Source organism: Helianthus annuus, chromosome 6 (genome assembly GCF_002127325.2).
Source record: "Helianthus annuus cultivar XRQ/B chromosome 6, HanXRQr2.0-SUNRISE, whole genome shotgun sequence".
Classification (NCBI taxonomy): Eukaryota; Viridiplantae; Streptophyta; class Magnoliopsida; order Asterales; family Asteraceae; genus Helianthus; species Helianthus annuus.
Genome location: NC_035438.2, coordinates 18,905,459 through 18,921,848, shown reverse-complemented (window position 1 = coordinate 18,921,848; position 16,390 = coordinate 18,905,459). Strand labels below are relative to the sequence as shown.

The 16,390-nt window shown below is 35.0% G+C and overlaps 1 protein-coding gene across 1 annotated transcript; it reads right to left on the bottom strand.

The window, feature by feature from the left end:
- Positions 1 to 734: 734 nt before the first annotated feature.
- LOC110864909 (intracellular protein transport protein USO1) lies at positions 735 to 14,469 on the bottom strand. Its single transcript, XM_022114076.2, has 6 exons — positions 14,334 to 14,469; positions 7,282 to 7,376; positions 1,854 to 6,626; positions 1,510 to 1,752; positions 1,280 to 1,411; positions 735 to 1,193 (listed from the first exon to the last, which is right to left on the bottom strand). Exons 2-6 carry the CDS (start codon positions 7,333 to 7,335, stop codon positions 939 to 941), a joined length of 5,457 nt encoding a protein of 1,818 aa, XP_021969768.1. The 5' UTR covers positions 7,336 to 7,376; positions 14,334 to 14,469; the 3' UTR covers positions 735 to 938.
- Between the last annotated feature and the right edge of the window lie 1,921 nt (positions 14,470 to 16,390).

Here is a 16,390-nt window from a genome sequence, read left to right as displayed (position 1 = left end):
GTGCTAACCATTGTTTCAACATAACTTCTACAGTTAAATAGTGTTTTATGACTTTATCAACCCTTTTGAATGTGATGTTTTTTTTGAGTTCTGATTCACTTAACAATATGTAAACAAATGTCCTTTACAATACCATCTCCAAGTAATTGTTCATTGACCAGTAGAATAATCAATTACACAAATGCAGAACTGCTAGAATGAAGTTTAGGAGGTAGTCTATTTGAAATCAGAATTCTTGTTAAATGAATTCGGAATCAGAATTGTTTGTTGTTTGTTAATGCAGTTGTGTAATTTTTGTCAATAGAATAAGTTATGTTTTGCAACTCTTATTGTCGTGTGATGGATAGCACCGCTGGGCTAGGTCAATCGGTTGGTCAAACTAATGTGGCCCATGAAAAAAAAATAGAAATCGGGTTTAATCGGGCATGGTCGGTTTTCTTCGGTCTATGCCTGAGACTGAGAATCTTGAATAGGCTGGACCGAGGACCAAGCGACAAAACACTATTTTGGTTTGGGTTTCCTGCATTATCAGGTCGGGTAATCGGGTTTGTCAGGTAGCCCAATTTCTGCAGAGTTACGGGTCATGGATATGCTGCTTTTCATCAAATTGCTGATAATTATGGGTTATATTCGTACCCGAATTAAACCTTCATAATTAAACGGGTTGAAATTGCCATCTCTATTGTGTATATTCCCCAATCTATTCTCATCAGTTCTATGTAGGGAAATAAAAATCATCATCAAGATCCAATGCCATTTAAATTCTTATTGATCACAGTTATTGACAAAAAAAAACACATGTTCTCATAAATTATGCCTGAATCAAGCCCAAACATAAACATCAAAACCGATTAACACCACTCCTTCACCAAAGGTACCTCAAAACGAAGAGCTATCCACCCAAAGAGAGATCAAAAAAATAGAAACAAAAGCACAACTTAATATCGTTTACCAAGAACTAGACCGATGATCGCTGATACCAATGCTACACCCATTATGAACTTAATGCTTGTGACAATTGAACCATCAGGGGCTTGATTTTGTGTGTTTGAAGAGGACGAGGGTGTGGGTGCAGCTGCATGTGCGGTTGAGGATTCCACGTTTTTCTTGCTTTTGCGCTTTGATGCTGTTGTTGTTGTCAGTGTTGATCCTATGTCCCGTGATTTTACCTCGCTTGCATTATCCCCATGAACCTACAATTACAATTTACAATGTCAACATACCCCTCTGCTAGTGTCATTATATCATATATTATGCAAGTTCAGATGTAAAGTATTACCTGTTCTTTGACCTTAGCATTTTCCGTAAGATCTTTGACTTGTTTCTCCAAATGCGAAAGTGATTCCTTCTTTGCTTCAAGGTCCTTCAATGCAACCTTTAGCTCCAACTCCTTTTGTGAAAGTATCTCTTTCTGTTCATAAATATCAACAAACCGTTTACATAAGATTACTTGTATTATTGTGATGGCAATGTCATATAAATAGTTATCGCATATAAACAGCTACTGACCTGTTCAACAATGGTATTTCGGGCTTCTGCTAGATTTTCTTCAAGATTCTTTAGACTGATCTTTAATGCAGTCTTCTCTTCAATCTCCGCCTTGAGATTTTCTAGCTCAAGTTTTAGAGACGTTTCGTTAGACGTGTGTTCTTTAACTTGTGCTTCAAGTGTATTTATGGCTGTCTGAAACTCCTTTTTAGCATTTTCGTGTGTTTCATTTAGCATGCTGTTCTCGTCCATCAGTGATGATATCTGTAATTTGAACAATTCTTTTAGAACATCTATGATTACAAAACTAATTATTTAATAAGAAAAAGATTTAGGACGTTTTACGTATTTAAATTACACTTTACCTGAGACTGCAGCTTTTGCCCTTCAGAAGAAAAATGTTCTTTCAGATCTTCAATTTCTTTCTTGGACGTAACGAGCTGATTCAGTATCTGATCTTTTTCGGTTAAAGCTGCGGTCAAACTGGTCTGCAGATCATTTAGTTTAGACTCACAAGTAGCAAGTTCTTGAGTAAGTTTCAAATTGGTTTCTTCAAGCTGACTGGACTTGCTTTGCGTATCCTCCACTATACTCTCCAGACCACTTAGTTTCAACAAAGCTTGTTCCAGTTCATGCTTGTGGTTGTCTGCCAGCTCAGCAGCTCTAGAATGCTGTTCAGTTAAATCAGCAATTGTTTTTTCATGTGAATCAATTGTTTGACACGTGGATTCCTTCTCACTTTCGAGTTCATTGACCTTGTCTTTGAGCTGAATAATGGTTGCTACCAACGTTTCATTTTCAGCAGATAACTCATTAGCGTTATTTTCTGTTTCTGATATCTTTGTTTTGAGGCTTTCGATCTCACTTTCTAAATTAGCTTTTATTAGCAAAAGCTGATCTAATTCATCTTTTAGCGTAACAGTTTTTTCAGTTGCTTCAACTAACTGTTTCTCGAGAGACGTTGACTTCTCAAGCAATGATTTGGCCTCTGTGTCTCTGCTAGTGAAGTTTGCAACGGATTCTTGTAATTTAAGGTCAAAATCTCTAGTGCGGGTTTCGTGTAGCGTTTCATACTCTGTATGCTTTGCCCTTGCTTCATCTAGTTGTTCCTCAGCTAACTTAAGCCTGTTAATGACTTCTGCTTCTCTGATTCCGGAAGCTTCTAGATCACCGGCAATGGTTTCCAGCTTCTGCTGAGAGACTTTCAGTTCGTTTCTTAATTCTTCTAGAAGGTTTTCGGCTTCCACAATTTGCTCTGATGATTTCTTCGAGACGTCTTCTAACTGCTTTTTCTCAGTGGTTGCTAAATCCAAAGATTCAGTTAATTCTTGCTCCTTTTTACTGGCGGTTTCCAGTTCACCCTCGAGAACCGTGGCTTTTGATCTTACTGCTTCAATTTCTGATTCGAGTTCAGATACTTTTTGTGAATAGTTTCTAGAATCTTCTTCTGTGTCACTACATTTCTTCTCCAGTGTCGTTATTTGTTCTTCAAGCTCTTGAATTCTTTTCTTTTCCGCTTCTAGAAGCAACTCCATTTCACTTGCCTTTTTACCTGCATTCTCGGCTTTCGAATTCAAATTCTGAATTATATCTTCGAGCTCAATGCTACGTTGGTGACTCGCATTGGCTCGTTCTTCGTGATTCGTTGACTTTTCATGAACAGTTTTAAGCTCTAATTCAAGCTCTGTGTTGCGTGAGGATGATTGAGTCAACTCAGTTTCCAGCTGAGTTACCTTGTCTGTAGAGTCTTGCAGTTGCTGGTTCAGATGTATCTTTTCTTCTTCAAGAGTGGCTATTGTTGACGTAAGCTCGGTTATCTTAACAGAAAACTGTGCGAGTTCTTCTTCCAGTTTCGCGACCAGTGATTTTGATTCTTCTAAATCGGCCTTTAGTGATTTCAACTCGTGTTCATATTCTGCCTGAGATTTCTGAGATTCAGACAAAAGAGTGTCGTAATCACCTGACAGCTGGCTGAAACGATCCTCCTTTTGTGCTAATTCGCTTTTTGATTCAACCAAAATTGCATCAAGAGCTTCCTTTTCCTTTCTTGTTTCGGCTAGTTCTTCTTGAATCTCGTGAAGCTTCAGTTTGACTTCTTCCAGTTCAGATTCTTTCGCTTGAAGATCTTCTTTGGTTGATGATTCAGAAGCATTTTTCAGATTCAGTTCTTCGGTCAGTTCACTTATTTTAGCCTCTTGTGAATCGTATTTTTGCTGGATTTCCGAAACTTGTGATTTCGAAGCATCTAATTCTTCTTGGACTACAGATAAGTCAACGGTGGTCTTCTTGAGTGCTTCTTCAACCTTTTCATTCTCTTTTTTGAGGCTTTCATTCTCGCTTTCTAAATTAGTTCGTATCTGCAAAAGCTGATCTAATTCGTCTTTTAGCAAAACAGCTTTTTCAGTTGCTTCAGCTAACTGGGTCTCAAGAGTCGTTGATTTCTCAAGCAACGATTTGGCCTCCGCGTCTCTGCTAGTGAAGTTTGCAACAGATTCTTGTAATTTCAGATCAAAATCTCTAGTGTGGGTTTCGTGTAGCGTTTCATACTCTACATGCTTTGCCCTTGCTTCATCTAGTTGTTCCTCAGCTAACTTAAGCTTGTTCATGACTTCTGTTTCTCTGATTCCGGAAGCTTCTAGATCACTAACGACGGTTTCCAGTTTCTGCTGAGAAACTTTCAGTTCGTTTCTTAATACTTCTAGAAGGTTTTCTGCTTCCACAAGTTGCTCTGATGATTTCTTTGAGACGTCTTCTAACTGTTTTTTCTCGGTTGTTGCTAAATCCAAAGATTCTGTCAACTCTTGCTCCTTTTTAGTGGCGGTTTCCAGTGCACCCGCCAAAGATTCAGTCAATTCTTGCTCCTTTTTAGTGGCTGTTTCCAGTGCACCCTCGAGAACCGTTGCTTTTGATCTCAAAGCTTCTATTTCTGCTTCGAGTTCGGTAGCTTTTTGAGAATGGTTTCTAGAACTTTCTTCCGTGTCACCGCATTTCTTCTCCAGTGTGCTTATTTGTTCTTCAAGCTCCTTGATTCTTTCCTTTTCTGTTTCTAGAAGCAACTCCAAATCACTTGCCTTTTTATCTGCATTCTCGGCTTTTGAATTCAAATTCTGAATTATATCTTCGAGCTCAATACTACGTTGGTGGCTCGTGTTGGCTCGTTCTTCATGATCAGTTGACTTTTCAAGTACAGTTTTAAGCTCCAATTCAAGCTCTGAGTTGCGTGAGGATGATTGAGTCAACTCAGTTTCCAGCTGAGTTACTTTATCTATGGAGTCTTGCATTTGCTGACTTAGATGTTTCTTTTCTTCTTCAAGAGTCGCTATTGTTGAGGTAAGTTGCGCAAGCTCTTTTTCCATTTTCTCCCCAATTGATTTTGAATCGGTCAACTCTTGCTCCTTTTTAGTGGCAGTTTCTAGTGCACCCTCCAATGACAGTGTCAATTCTTGTTCCTTTTTAGTGGCGGTTTCAAGTGCACCCTCGAGAACCGTTGCTTTTGATCTCAACGCTTCAATTTCCGCTTCGAGTTCAGATGCTTTTTGAGAGTGGTTTCTAGAACTTTCTTCCGTGTCACTGCATTTCTTCTCCAGTGTGGTTATTTGTTCTTCAAGCTCCTTGATTCTTTCCTTTTCTGCTTCTAGAAGCAACTCCAGATCACTTGCCTTTTTATCGGCATTCTCGGTTTTCGAATTCAAATTCTGAATTATGTCTTCGAGCTCAATGCTACGTTTGTGGCTCGTGTTGGCCCGTTCTTCATGATCAGTTGACTTTTCAAGAACTGTTTTAAGCTCCAATTCAAGCTCGGTGTTACGTGTGGACGATTGAGTCAACTCAGATTCCAGCTGAGTTACCTTGTCTGTTGAGTCTTGCATTTGCTGGCTCAGATGTTTCTTTTCTTCTTCAAGAGCGGCAATTGTTGACGTAAGCTGTGCAAGTTCCTTTTCCATTTTCTCACCCAGTGCTTTTGATTCTTCTAAATCGGCCTTTAGTGATTTTGACTCATGTTCATGTTCTGCCTGAGATTTCTGAGATTCAGACAAAAGAGTGTCGTAATCATTCGACAGCTTACCGACACGTTCCTCATTTTCGGCTAATTCACCTTTTGTTTTAACTAAAACCGCATCAAGATCTTCCTTTTCCTTTCTTGTTTCCGCGAGTTCCTCTTGAATCTCATGAAGGTTCCGTTTGACTTCTTCCAATTCAGATTCTTTCGCTTGAAGATCTTCTTTGGTTGAAGATTCAGAAGCCTTTTTCAGATTCAGTTCTTCGGTCAGTTCACTTATTTTCGTCTCTTGCGAATCGTATTTTTGCTGGATTTCCAAAACTTGTGATTTTGAAGCCTCCAACTCTTCTTGGACCGCAGATAAGTCAACAGTGCTCTTCTTGAGTGCTTCTTCAACCTTTTCATGATCCGCAATTCTTTCATGCAAACCCTTGAGTTCATCTTGGACTAAAGCCATCTGATCTTCCATCTCTTTTGCGCTAACTTGAGCCGATTGAAGCAATCTTTCGAACTCTAATGCTCTGTTGGACTCGGATTCTGCATGTAATCCACTCTGTTTGTGCAGTTCTTCAAACTTTTTAGCATCACTTGCCGAAAGATCCAGTTCTTGCTCTAAATCAATCATCCGTTTTCTTGAACTCTCTAACTCGATGTTTAGAGTTTCAAACGATTCCTTTACTTTGACTAGCTCCTTTTGGTTTGACTCTTGAGCTTGTAGTTCCTCTTGCAAAGCAGTAATCTGTGAATTGTATCTCTCCTCGGTTTCTTTAAGAAGATCTTGTAACTTCTTGTGGTCAGTTTCAAGATCTTCATGTTTCTTTTCCTGTTGCTCGAGTTTTTCATTCGTAAGCGAGACTTGGTTCTTGAGTTCAGCATTTTCAGACTCTGAGAGCTTGAATTTTGTGGTTATTTTTTCTAGCTCAAGCTCGAGTTCGTTTGTCTTCTCATTCGCCTCAAGGACTTCTCTACTTTTTTCAGCGATGGGTTGTTCGTTATTTTCAACAGGCAATGCTGGAGATGTGTGGGATCCACCGTTGGGTACATCTACGGTTTCCTTTTCGACTTTCACAAATTCTCCATCTAAGGGTGCTTCTTCTTCTTCTTTCTTGGCATCCTTAGTTATGTCCTTGGTAGTTTCCTATTAAAAATAGAGCACATAAATTACAATGAGCTTATAAGGATATTGACCCGAATGGGTCAATTCAGGTTATGTTTTTATCTCTAACACGTCAAACAATCCGTCCCGTTCTTAATTACACAAAGGAAAAACAGATTACCAGTGAAATTATACAATTTTTAAATCATATTTGTTATAAAATGATTGTTTGTGAATATACTTAGTTGATCACATCTTTTGACCCAACCAAGCAGTTAGATGATTGTTATTACTTTTTATTTTATTTTTTGTTTGTTTTATTTTCTGGATCATCCATAAACTAAATAGGAGTAAAGATCCCGTACAAAGTATCTTATCGTACAAAACGTACGAATGCATGGAAAAGTAAAAAAACGCGGTGACATTTTCGTAATTATTTTACTCGTAATTACCCTACAAGATCGTTTGTAGAGTAATTACGATACTCTACAAATTACCCTACAAGATCATTTTACAAAATTACCCTACAAGATCGTTTATAGAGTAATTATTACAAGTAAAATAATTATGAAAATGCCACTACGGTTTTTTTTTTTTTTTTTACTTTTCCATTCCATTCGTACGTTTTGTACGATAAGATACTTCGTATTTGATCTTTTGTCGACTAAATAGAGATATTACTATGTGAACAACTAACCTCAATAACCTTGGTGACTGGTACGTCTGAACTTGCTACAGTCTCCTCTTCCATGGCAGGCTGAATGTTGAATGTTAAGATTTGTTATAAAGGCCCTGAAACATAAGTTACAGAAAATTAAGTTACAATGAACTCAATTCCGGCCTCTGTTATTTTGTATGTTTAAATTTCTATATATGTTAATTTATTAAAGTGATGGCTAGTTAAGTTATCTTTTGAGTATGTATATATCGGAATCCAGTTACATATGTTATAGCATTAACGGCTTTTTATCTTTGGTTGTAAAAAAGAAACATATTTATATACCTTCTATATTTGTATATGATTAAGATGAATTGTATATATTTGATCCGTGTCAAATGAAGCAAAATATGTTAATGGTACAATACCAATAAGAATATACGAGCACAAGTTATGTTACAAAGAAAAACCTATTAATAAGTGAAATCACAAGTACGTAGATGTTTAGTATATTTATACAATGGAATACAAAAGTTTACCAAATGATGTACACAAGCAAGTTTTTCGTATTCAGATTAATCCCTGTAAAACGTTATAAAGCGTCTAAAATGTATAAAGGTAAGTAGATAACCGCTATGTATTTTTATAAAATTTTAGATTGTCGAAAAATGCTCAATAAAAGTACAGACAAAGGTTCAATCCTTTAGATGTGTAATTTAGTATATGATTAATGAGAGACAAGCTTAGTTCAAAAAAAAGTACGATAATACATATAAATAAAGTAGATACGTGAAAATAAAATATTAATTTGACGATCTAGCAAAGTTGATCAAACTCTAATAAGTGGTTCAATTTAGGCGAGTGCGAGTTCTTCTTAGCTGTTCTCGTGGGTTGATTGGGTCAAACGGGTCACTTAGATTATATTGTTGATTTTAGAATGGGTTGTGAAAACCACTCACCATCAACATTTAAATGACAGGATCTCAAACACCCTATCAACCATCGCGCATTGCCGGTGCTAACAAATTGTTGCCGCCACAATCACTTGACCACCAATAATTGTAATGTGTGCTCTGCCACCGACATTATTCGTCCAGAACACCACCGCAACACTTTTCGCCCAGAAATTTGAAACTTCTACGACTAATTTCGGCGTTTAATATAGAGGATTGCCGCTCAAAAGTTATTAAGTTACGTGTCAGCTTAACTTGGCATTTGATTTCTTTCTTATCTCTTTCGCTCGATCTGTATGCCATAGCTTTCCTCGTATATCTAATGTCTTGGTGGTGGTATCTATTGTGCACGTTACTTATACTAAAACATTGAAGATTTACGCTTTAAGAAATTACACGTTTTTTTCTCCGACAATATAAAAAATAATAGAATGTTGATATTCAAAATAAAATAAAAATAACCAAAAAAATAAAATAGTGTTTTGACCATTGGGTCAACCAACCCAACGTGTTTTAATTCAAGACCCACTAAATGTAAATCACTCATCCACCTCATCTTAGGCTAATACATAGAGCATATTTGTTATTTTGTCAGATAATTGTAATATGTAGTAATTTCATACCTGTTATACAATTACATGTTTTAATGAGAACTTATTTTCATGAGCCTGTTATGAGGAAATCCAATTGAAGTATTTCTAAAACATATTTTCAACCCGAAAACGTTACGACTCTTACATGACCTGACCCGACCTGACGGAAACGTCCTTTTTGCCAAGCTCAAAGAAAAGGTAAGATGTATATAATATATATATGAAATAGAGAAGAAAAGTGGATTGGGTATTGTACTTTTGAAGAGGAATTTGTAGATACATGAAGATAAAGTAGATACATGAAATTAAGTAAAACTGGTTATATAAGAACTTTTGTCCTATGATGATTTTAAAATTTTGATATTAGTTGCTGATTTCAATTTTTAGTTATCCTTTTTTTTCAAAATTTCATATAAAGAGTAATATAAATTTTAAACGCCTATTATCTTTTTATTATTTTTTGTTATTGCGCTTTTTTGTCTTTATTGTGCATCAAATTTGAGTTTTGCACCTTACTGACGCATGAGCCCTTCCGCCCCTTCGCGTCTTGCTTCTTGCACTTTTGACTACCTGACCAGTTAGTAAATGCATATGCTAACCTTTTGAAAACTTTTACATTCAATGTAAAAGTATTCACGTTTACCCTTTATTTAAACGGTGTACAAGCTTCAAGATTTTCTACTTCTATCATGTTATATAGGTATGCGCTTCGCATCCTAATGTGTTTCATAACTCAATTTACCTCTTTGGTCTTATTTATAAATCCAATTCGGTAAAAAATGATGCTACTAAAATCACCAACAACTTTGTTGTAAAAACTATTAATGATTGGTTACAAAATTACCAACATTACAATTGATAAATTTATACTTGAAGCTAGTTATTAGAGTTAAGAGCTTTCACAATAATCGGTATTGGGGTGTTTTTTAAAAGAGGGGGTGACGTGCATGAGAGAAGGCATGGTGGGTATTCTTGTGCAAAAATACTTGAAGAGTTTTTTAAATGGAGGAGAGAGACACTACACTCAAGAGCAGATGCAGGGCCGGTCCTAAGAATTCGTGTACCTTGTTCGAGCTCGAAAAAATGTGCCCTTAGGCCTTAACGAAATTGAGTATTTGGCTCACTAAAGGTTTAAAGCTAATGGCAAAGAGGTTAGTAACTAATCTAAACCATAAGAATAGTTTTGTAAGGAGGGCTATGTTGGTGTTTGTATGGATGTACCCGATTAAAAAAATAGTTTACATATACATATCGGGTTTTTTCATAAAAAACGTGCCCCTTGAAACATCGAGCCCTGGCCGATGGTCCTCCCCGTCCACCCCAGGGCCGGCCATGAGCAGATGAGCCGGTTTTAAATCCTCATTATGAAGAGTTGAATACCATTGTGTTTTCATATTTAAATTATTTTATTATAAGTATCAAACTTCAAACGCTTAGAAAACTAACCACTTTAACTTTATGACGATCATAGCTACATTATTATATCAAAGCTTTACCACCAAAAACCACCGCAATTGATAGCCTTAAGGCTAAAAGTGATGAATATTTTATAAACCTAAAGTAAAGTAATGATCTCTCCAGCTTGTGAAAAATTGTCATTTTCTAGTGTATTTCATGTCATGTCATATTATATTATTCCTTATTACATTTAGATAAAAAAATCTATATATTTTTTTAACTTCTTTCTAGAGCGAAAAGGATGCAAGAGTTCAATGATTAGATGTACATCTTGAAAGACAAAAACATCATCGAAATTTGTATCATGAAACAGGTGTCAACACTTATTGGTTAATAAAATGATTAACAAACTATATAGGGAAAGTAGCACCACCAAAGGCAACATCATTGGCAGACGTTAAAGATATGTTATCGTGGCGTAGGAAATTCAAGACAAAAACTCGGTTACCTATAGGATATGTATAGGGGAATAACTAAACTATTAAAAAGTGTTAGTAACGTCAGCGTCATAGATAGCGAACAATAACTAAACCACGTAATAACTATGTGCAACAAGCGATCGAACTTTAATAAGTTAAAGGAGGACATCAAGGCTTATGGTTTTCTTTGGGTTAAAAATAGGGCGAAATGTTTAGCCTTAACGTGGAACGATTGCTTTAATTTTGAGTTGTCTTGTATGGGGTTTTGATACTTTATTTTGTTTTTAGTGGACTCGTGTAATATTGTAATATTGCCGGGTTAACAATTGGTTGACCGGTAGTGCTTTAATAAAATTCTTTTGTCATTCAAAAAAAAACTATGTGGAACAGAATTTAAATTAAAGAAAAAAATTTAAAAAAAAAAAGAAAAAGATGTGATCTGCTCAAGAGTTAATGGCCCCACAACCATTTCTCCAATGCCCATTAATGTGGTGGCGGGAGCTTCGTTGGCGCCCTTCAATGGCGGAACGGCGTGGAATTTATCGTCGCCTATGCTAATTTGGCATGAGGGGCGTTAATTTACTACACATGATCTTATAGAGTTATAAATCTTGACATCAAATAAATGTATAGTTAAAATGAATTGGGGGATGTATACTTTTCTCATAGAATTTCATAGAAAAATTACTTTAAATGTTAGATAAGATAATAGATATATTGGGGAAAGACTCAGGTTCGACTTTCACTCTACTCACTAATTTTTGCGGTATCCAAGTGAAGGGCGAATACGGGTGGCGTCAGTTTGTTTTGGATGGGAGGCGAGATTTTACCGATTATTCTACTGCCGTGTCTTCAGGCGGGTGGAAGTCGGGTTTCCGCGCATCTGGGAAAGCCAAGGGCTCCACAACACCCGATGTCACAGTGGTTAACACGTCATTGTTTGCACTTTAAAAGAAAACTAGCAATAACACCCGCGCGCGTTGTGGCGCGCATACATCACGAACATCGAATGGATTAGTCAAAATGTTATATGATGCGTTAACCATATGAAAACGCGTGTTTTGACATATCTGATTGAAGTCAATGTAACCAACATAAGCAACGTGACTGGATCAAAACATATAGTAAATCGAATTTATATTGTACAATCATAACATATCATATGTGACCCGACTCATATACAGAAAACGTGATGGGTATAACAGAAAAGTTGCCACGTTTAATCATAAGGGACTAATTGGAGCTTTTGAAAAAAAATGAAAAAAAAAAGAAACCACAATTTGACTCCAGTCGATTCGAAACAAACTTTATGAAACATTCATAAAATAAACACGAAAACATATTATATTTGAACTGACTCGTTTCGCAAAAAAAAATTTGTCGAAACGTACACCAACTCAAATTTATAGCGAAATGTACATAAAAATATGCACGTAAAAATGTTTTTTAAACAAAGACGTATTATATTTGACATGACTCGTTTCTTAGAAAAAGTTTCGTCGAAACGTAGAGCAAATCAGATCCATACCGACATGTACATATAAATATGTAAGTAAAATTAGATTTTAAGTAAAGGAGGTAAAAGGATAAAATCGAAACAAATTATTAGTAAAAAACTTAATAGGTTAAAAACGTTCGTAAAATAGTGTCATGTAGCACTAATGCCACATCACTGCCAGTGACCACCAACATCGTAAAGGCTCGTAGAAATAAAATAAATAAAAAAGGAAAATATAACACCAAACGAAAAGCATACGTAAAATCGTTGTGTCACGCACACCCGTTATAGTGTGTTAATATGAAAAAATTAGACCGAAACGTAAAATGTAGAAAATAATAACTAAGTCGATCTACGACCCGTGCGTTGCGACGAACCGGTCAAATGGAGAAAAATAGACGCGTTGCGACGGGCCTGTCAAATGGGAATAATAATAAGACGAAAAAACGTCGAACCCCACACGTACGTTGCGAAAGATTAAACGTACGGGGAACCAAAATTGAAAATAAAAAAAAAGTTGTGATTAAACTGTAAAAGTTGAAAAACTTTGTGTTAAAAATAAAAAAATCAAAAGGGTTAAAATTGAAAAATCAAATTTTTTTTTAAAATACTCCCTAAGCCTATTGTACAACTACATATAGCAACAAAATGTTGCTAATTTATATGATGGAAATAGTTTGTTGAGAACCCGAGAACCATATATACAATATATACATATCGTTTCAATAAAAGAAATTGAAAAATACGCATTAACTAAAGAATTAAAGCTTGTTCAAATCGAGCTGGCCTCATTCAAAGAATCTCTGTTTAGTGCTCAGCCGCTCATATTGAGATAATACAAAAAGTAATATCGAACTTTAAATTAAAATATTCCAAAAAAAACAGAAATAAATTTAAATTAAAAAATTAAAATAAATGTTAATAAAATGAGGATACCATCTTTCGTAAAGGAGTCGTAGAAAAAAGACTTCAAATTATTCAAAGTGGTTTTAGCCAACTTGACAAAAGTGGTTTATGAGTTATAAAAATGATATAAAATATTACAATGTTCTTAGTTTGTCTTTTTAAACAAAATTAAATATATAAACTTTGTTGTTGTTCTTATTCAAGCTTTAAGTAACATGAATTTTTTGCTCTATTTTTATAGCTTTGGCTGGTGTATCCATATAAAGTATTTAAATCGTAACCGATATTCAATAAAAAAAAATGTGACAGAATTTGACATTCTAACTACAATAACGTGGTATATTTAAATTCAAATACTAGTCTTCCAATCCTAATGGTTTTCTTTGTTAGCTATTTCTAGCAAACGATACTACTTAAGGAAATATGCTAAATTTACTATTAACCTTGTTCAAGTAAATAAGCTAATCAACAATAATGTAGGTGAAAAAATATGGTACAATGTCTTTGTCGGAAAGTAACATGGATGTAACTTGGCACTCTTAGCATTTTCATTAATACGGGTATCTAATATGATAGACATATTTCTTGAAATTTAATTAAAATCGTTGTCCGTAGAGTAGAATATTGGTCCAAAAATTAAAAGTATCGGCTCAGAATTCTATAATTCTACATGCCGATCATCCCGCTAGAATAAATCAAGTAGTTTATAGGAAAGAGTCCAAATCATATCACCAGAGAGAGGAAATGAGTATTTGTTGACTCGCGATTTTTTTTTTTTTTTTCATGAGGGCGATTGAGGGGTTAACTAAACTTTTATTCCAAGCGATCTGGATTTTAGCATGTAAAAACACTAAAAAAAATTCATGGGTCGATTATTAAAGCCTGATTTAAACTAAACGAAACGTGATTCAAAGAGGTAATCGATCTTAATATATCTACAAAATTTAGCTATTACAGAGTAAATGATCCATACTATAAAAGCATCAAAATATAAATTCTAAACGTAATACATCAACCAAAAATCCTACGTAAGTTCGATTCAATATTTTGTATTCAGATAAACTTAATACGAAAATGTATCTTTAAGATCAAAAGTTAGATTCACAATAACACTATTTGATTCCAAAATTTCTGATACTTTGTTCGAAGTTTAAACTTCCAGAAAACAAAACTAACAGAAGATAATTCGAAATTTGAAGTAACCAAAATTTAAAATTACGAAATAAAATAAAGCAGAGTTAGTTAAGGAATCGAGTAAACTAACCTTAGATCGCGTAAAACGTTTGTTTATTTGGAGCGTTGTTGAAGGTCGTATAATTGGTTTGTTGGTTTAGAAAGTAACGCAGTGTGACAGAGGAAGGAAGGGGGTGACGAAATGGGTAGTGGTATTATGGTGGTTTTGAATATTAATGAAATGGGGTGGGTCCTACTACAGTCATGGCCAGCCAATGAGGAATAGGAGATGGTGTCCTTTCCACCACTACGACTTCCTGACGTGTACATTGGCCCCTAGATTGCTCATTCTTTTACAACCATACCCCTAGCTTCTCTTACCATTTACGGTTTACCAACCCACTTCATCTTTTCACTAGTTATACACTTAATCATCACGGGTGTGAGTCGTGTTGGGTTGATGGATTTTCGGCTGATTGTTAAACCGAAACATGCCTCGTGTGTTTCTTGGAGATGTGTCAAACCATAAATAGTTAAAATAGTGTGACCAGGAAATGACTCATTTAACTTATTTATTTAAACAAGTTGTAAATGAGTTGTAAACATAAATAGTTATAATAGTGTGACCAGGAAATGACTCATTTAACTTATTTATCTACACGAGTTGTAAATGAGTTGTATTCGAGTTGTAAAACGTGTTAAACACATTGGTGGATTGTAGGCGTGTTAAACAGGTTGATGAGTCACTATGTATGAATAGACGTGTTAAATAGGTCAATCTGAATATGATCTTTATGTTTAACGGTTTAAATATGATGGACAAAACCTATTTATTTTTGTGTCGTATTTGTTAAATTTCGTAATTTGTCATTGTATATCAACAAAGCCAATTTCAGTAATTAATTATATATATATCTATTATATGAATGGTTTGTATGATATGTCTAAGGTAAAGTTATTCTATAAAGGCTTCTAAATTTTAAAAAAAATGTTACAAAGACACAATAAATCGCAAAATATAACACAATGTCAAGCAAAATATAACACAATGCCGGAAAATATAACACAATGCCGGAAAATATAACGCAATGTCGAAGAAAAAGACACAATGACGCAAATATAGAAAAGACCCAATGATAAATAAAAAGACACAATGATGTAAACAAAAAAGTGTAAATTCTACAAGCTAAACGTCTAAAAACAAAAACGTAAAGTCTCACATCGCAAAGTTCAATGAGACGGTTCCAATGCCGCTTGAGTAGGGTCAATCGGAGTCCGTTTGATACCTTTCTTACAATTTCTTATTTTTAGAAGACTTTGTATTTGATCCTAATATTACAAGTTTAGTCTTTGCTTTTTAAAAATTACATATATACCCCCACACACTATATAATATATCTATTATATGAATGGTTTGTATGATATGTCTAAGGTAAAGTTATTCTATAAAGGCTTCTAAATTTAAAAAAAATTGTTACAAAGACACAATAAATCGCAAAATATAACACAATGTCGAGCAAAATATAACACAATGCCGGAAAATATAACACAATGTCGAAGAAAAAGACACAGTGACGCAAATATAGAAAAGACCCAATGATAAATAAAAAGACACAATGATGTAAACAAAAAAGTGTAAATTGTACAAGCTAAACGTCTAAAAACAAAAACGTAAAGTCTCACGTCACAAAGTTCAATGAGGTGGTTCCAATGCCGCTTGAGTGGGGTCAATTGGAGTCCGTTTGATACCTTTCTTACAATTTCTTATTTTTAGAAGAATTTGTATTTGATACTAATATTACAAGTTTAGTCTTTGCTTTTTAAAAATTACATATATACCCCCACACACTATATATATCAATACATTTGTTGTTTTCACCAACCCCATTAAGCAGTTTGGTCTTTGAACAATAAAGATTGTGGCAAGTCTTTTATAGACAATCAGTTTTGGCAACTCTACTAGAGACATATGTGGTCACCATAGGTACACTGTACTAAAGCAACACCCACACTCTCTTGTTATTATCTCACCTCTTGTTGCTACTTACTTGAGTGTCATTGAGGATACCCATCCTTTGTTGATTGGATGCAAGTTGTTTATCCTAGTTTGAGACAGACCCTATGTTTAATTCGTGATAGTCTTAGCTC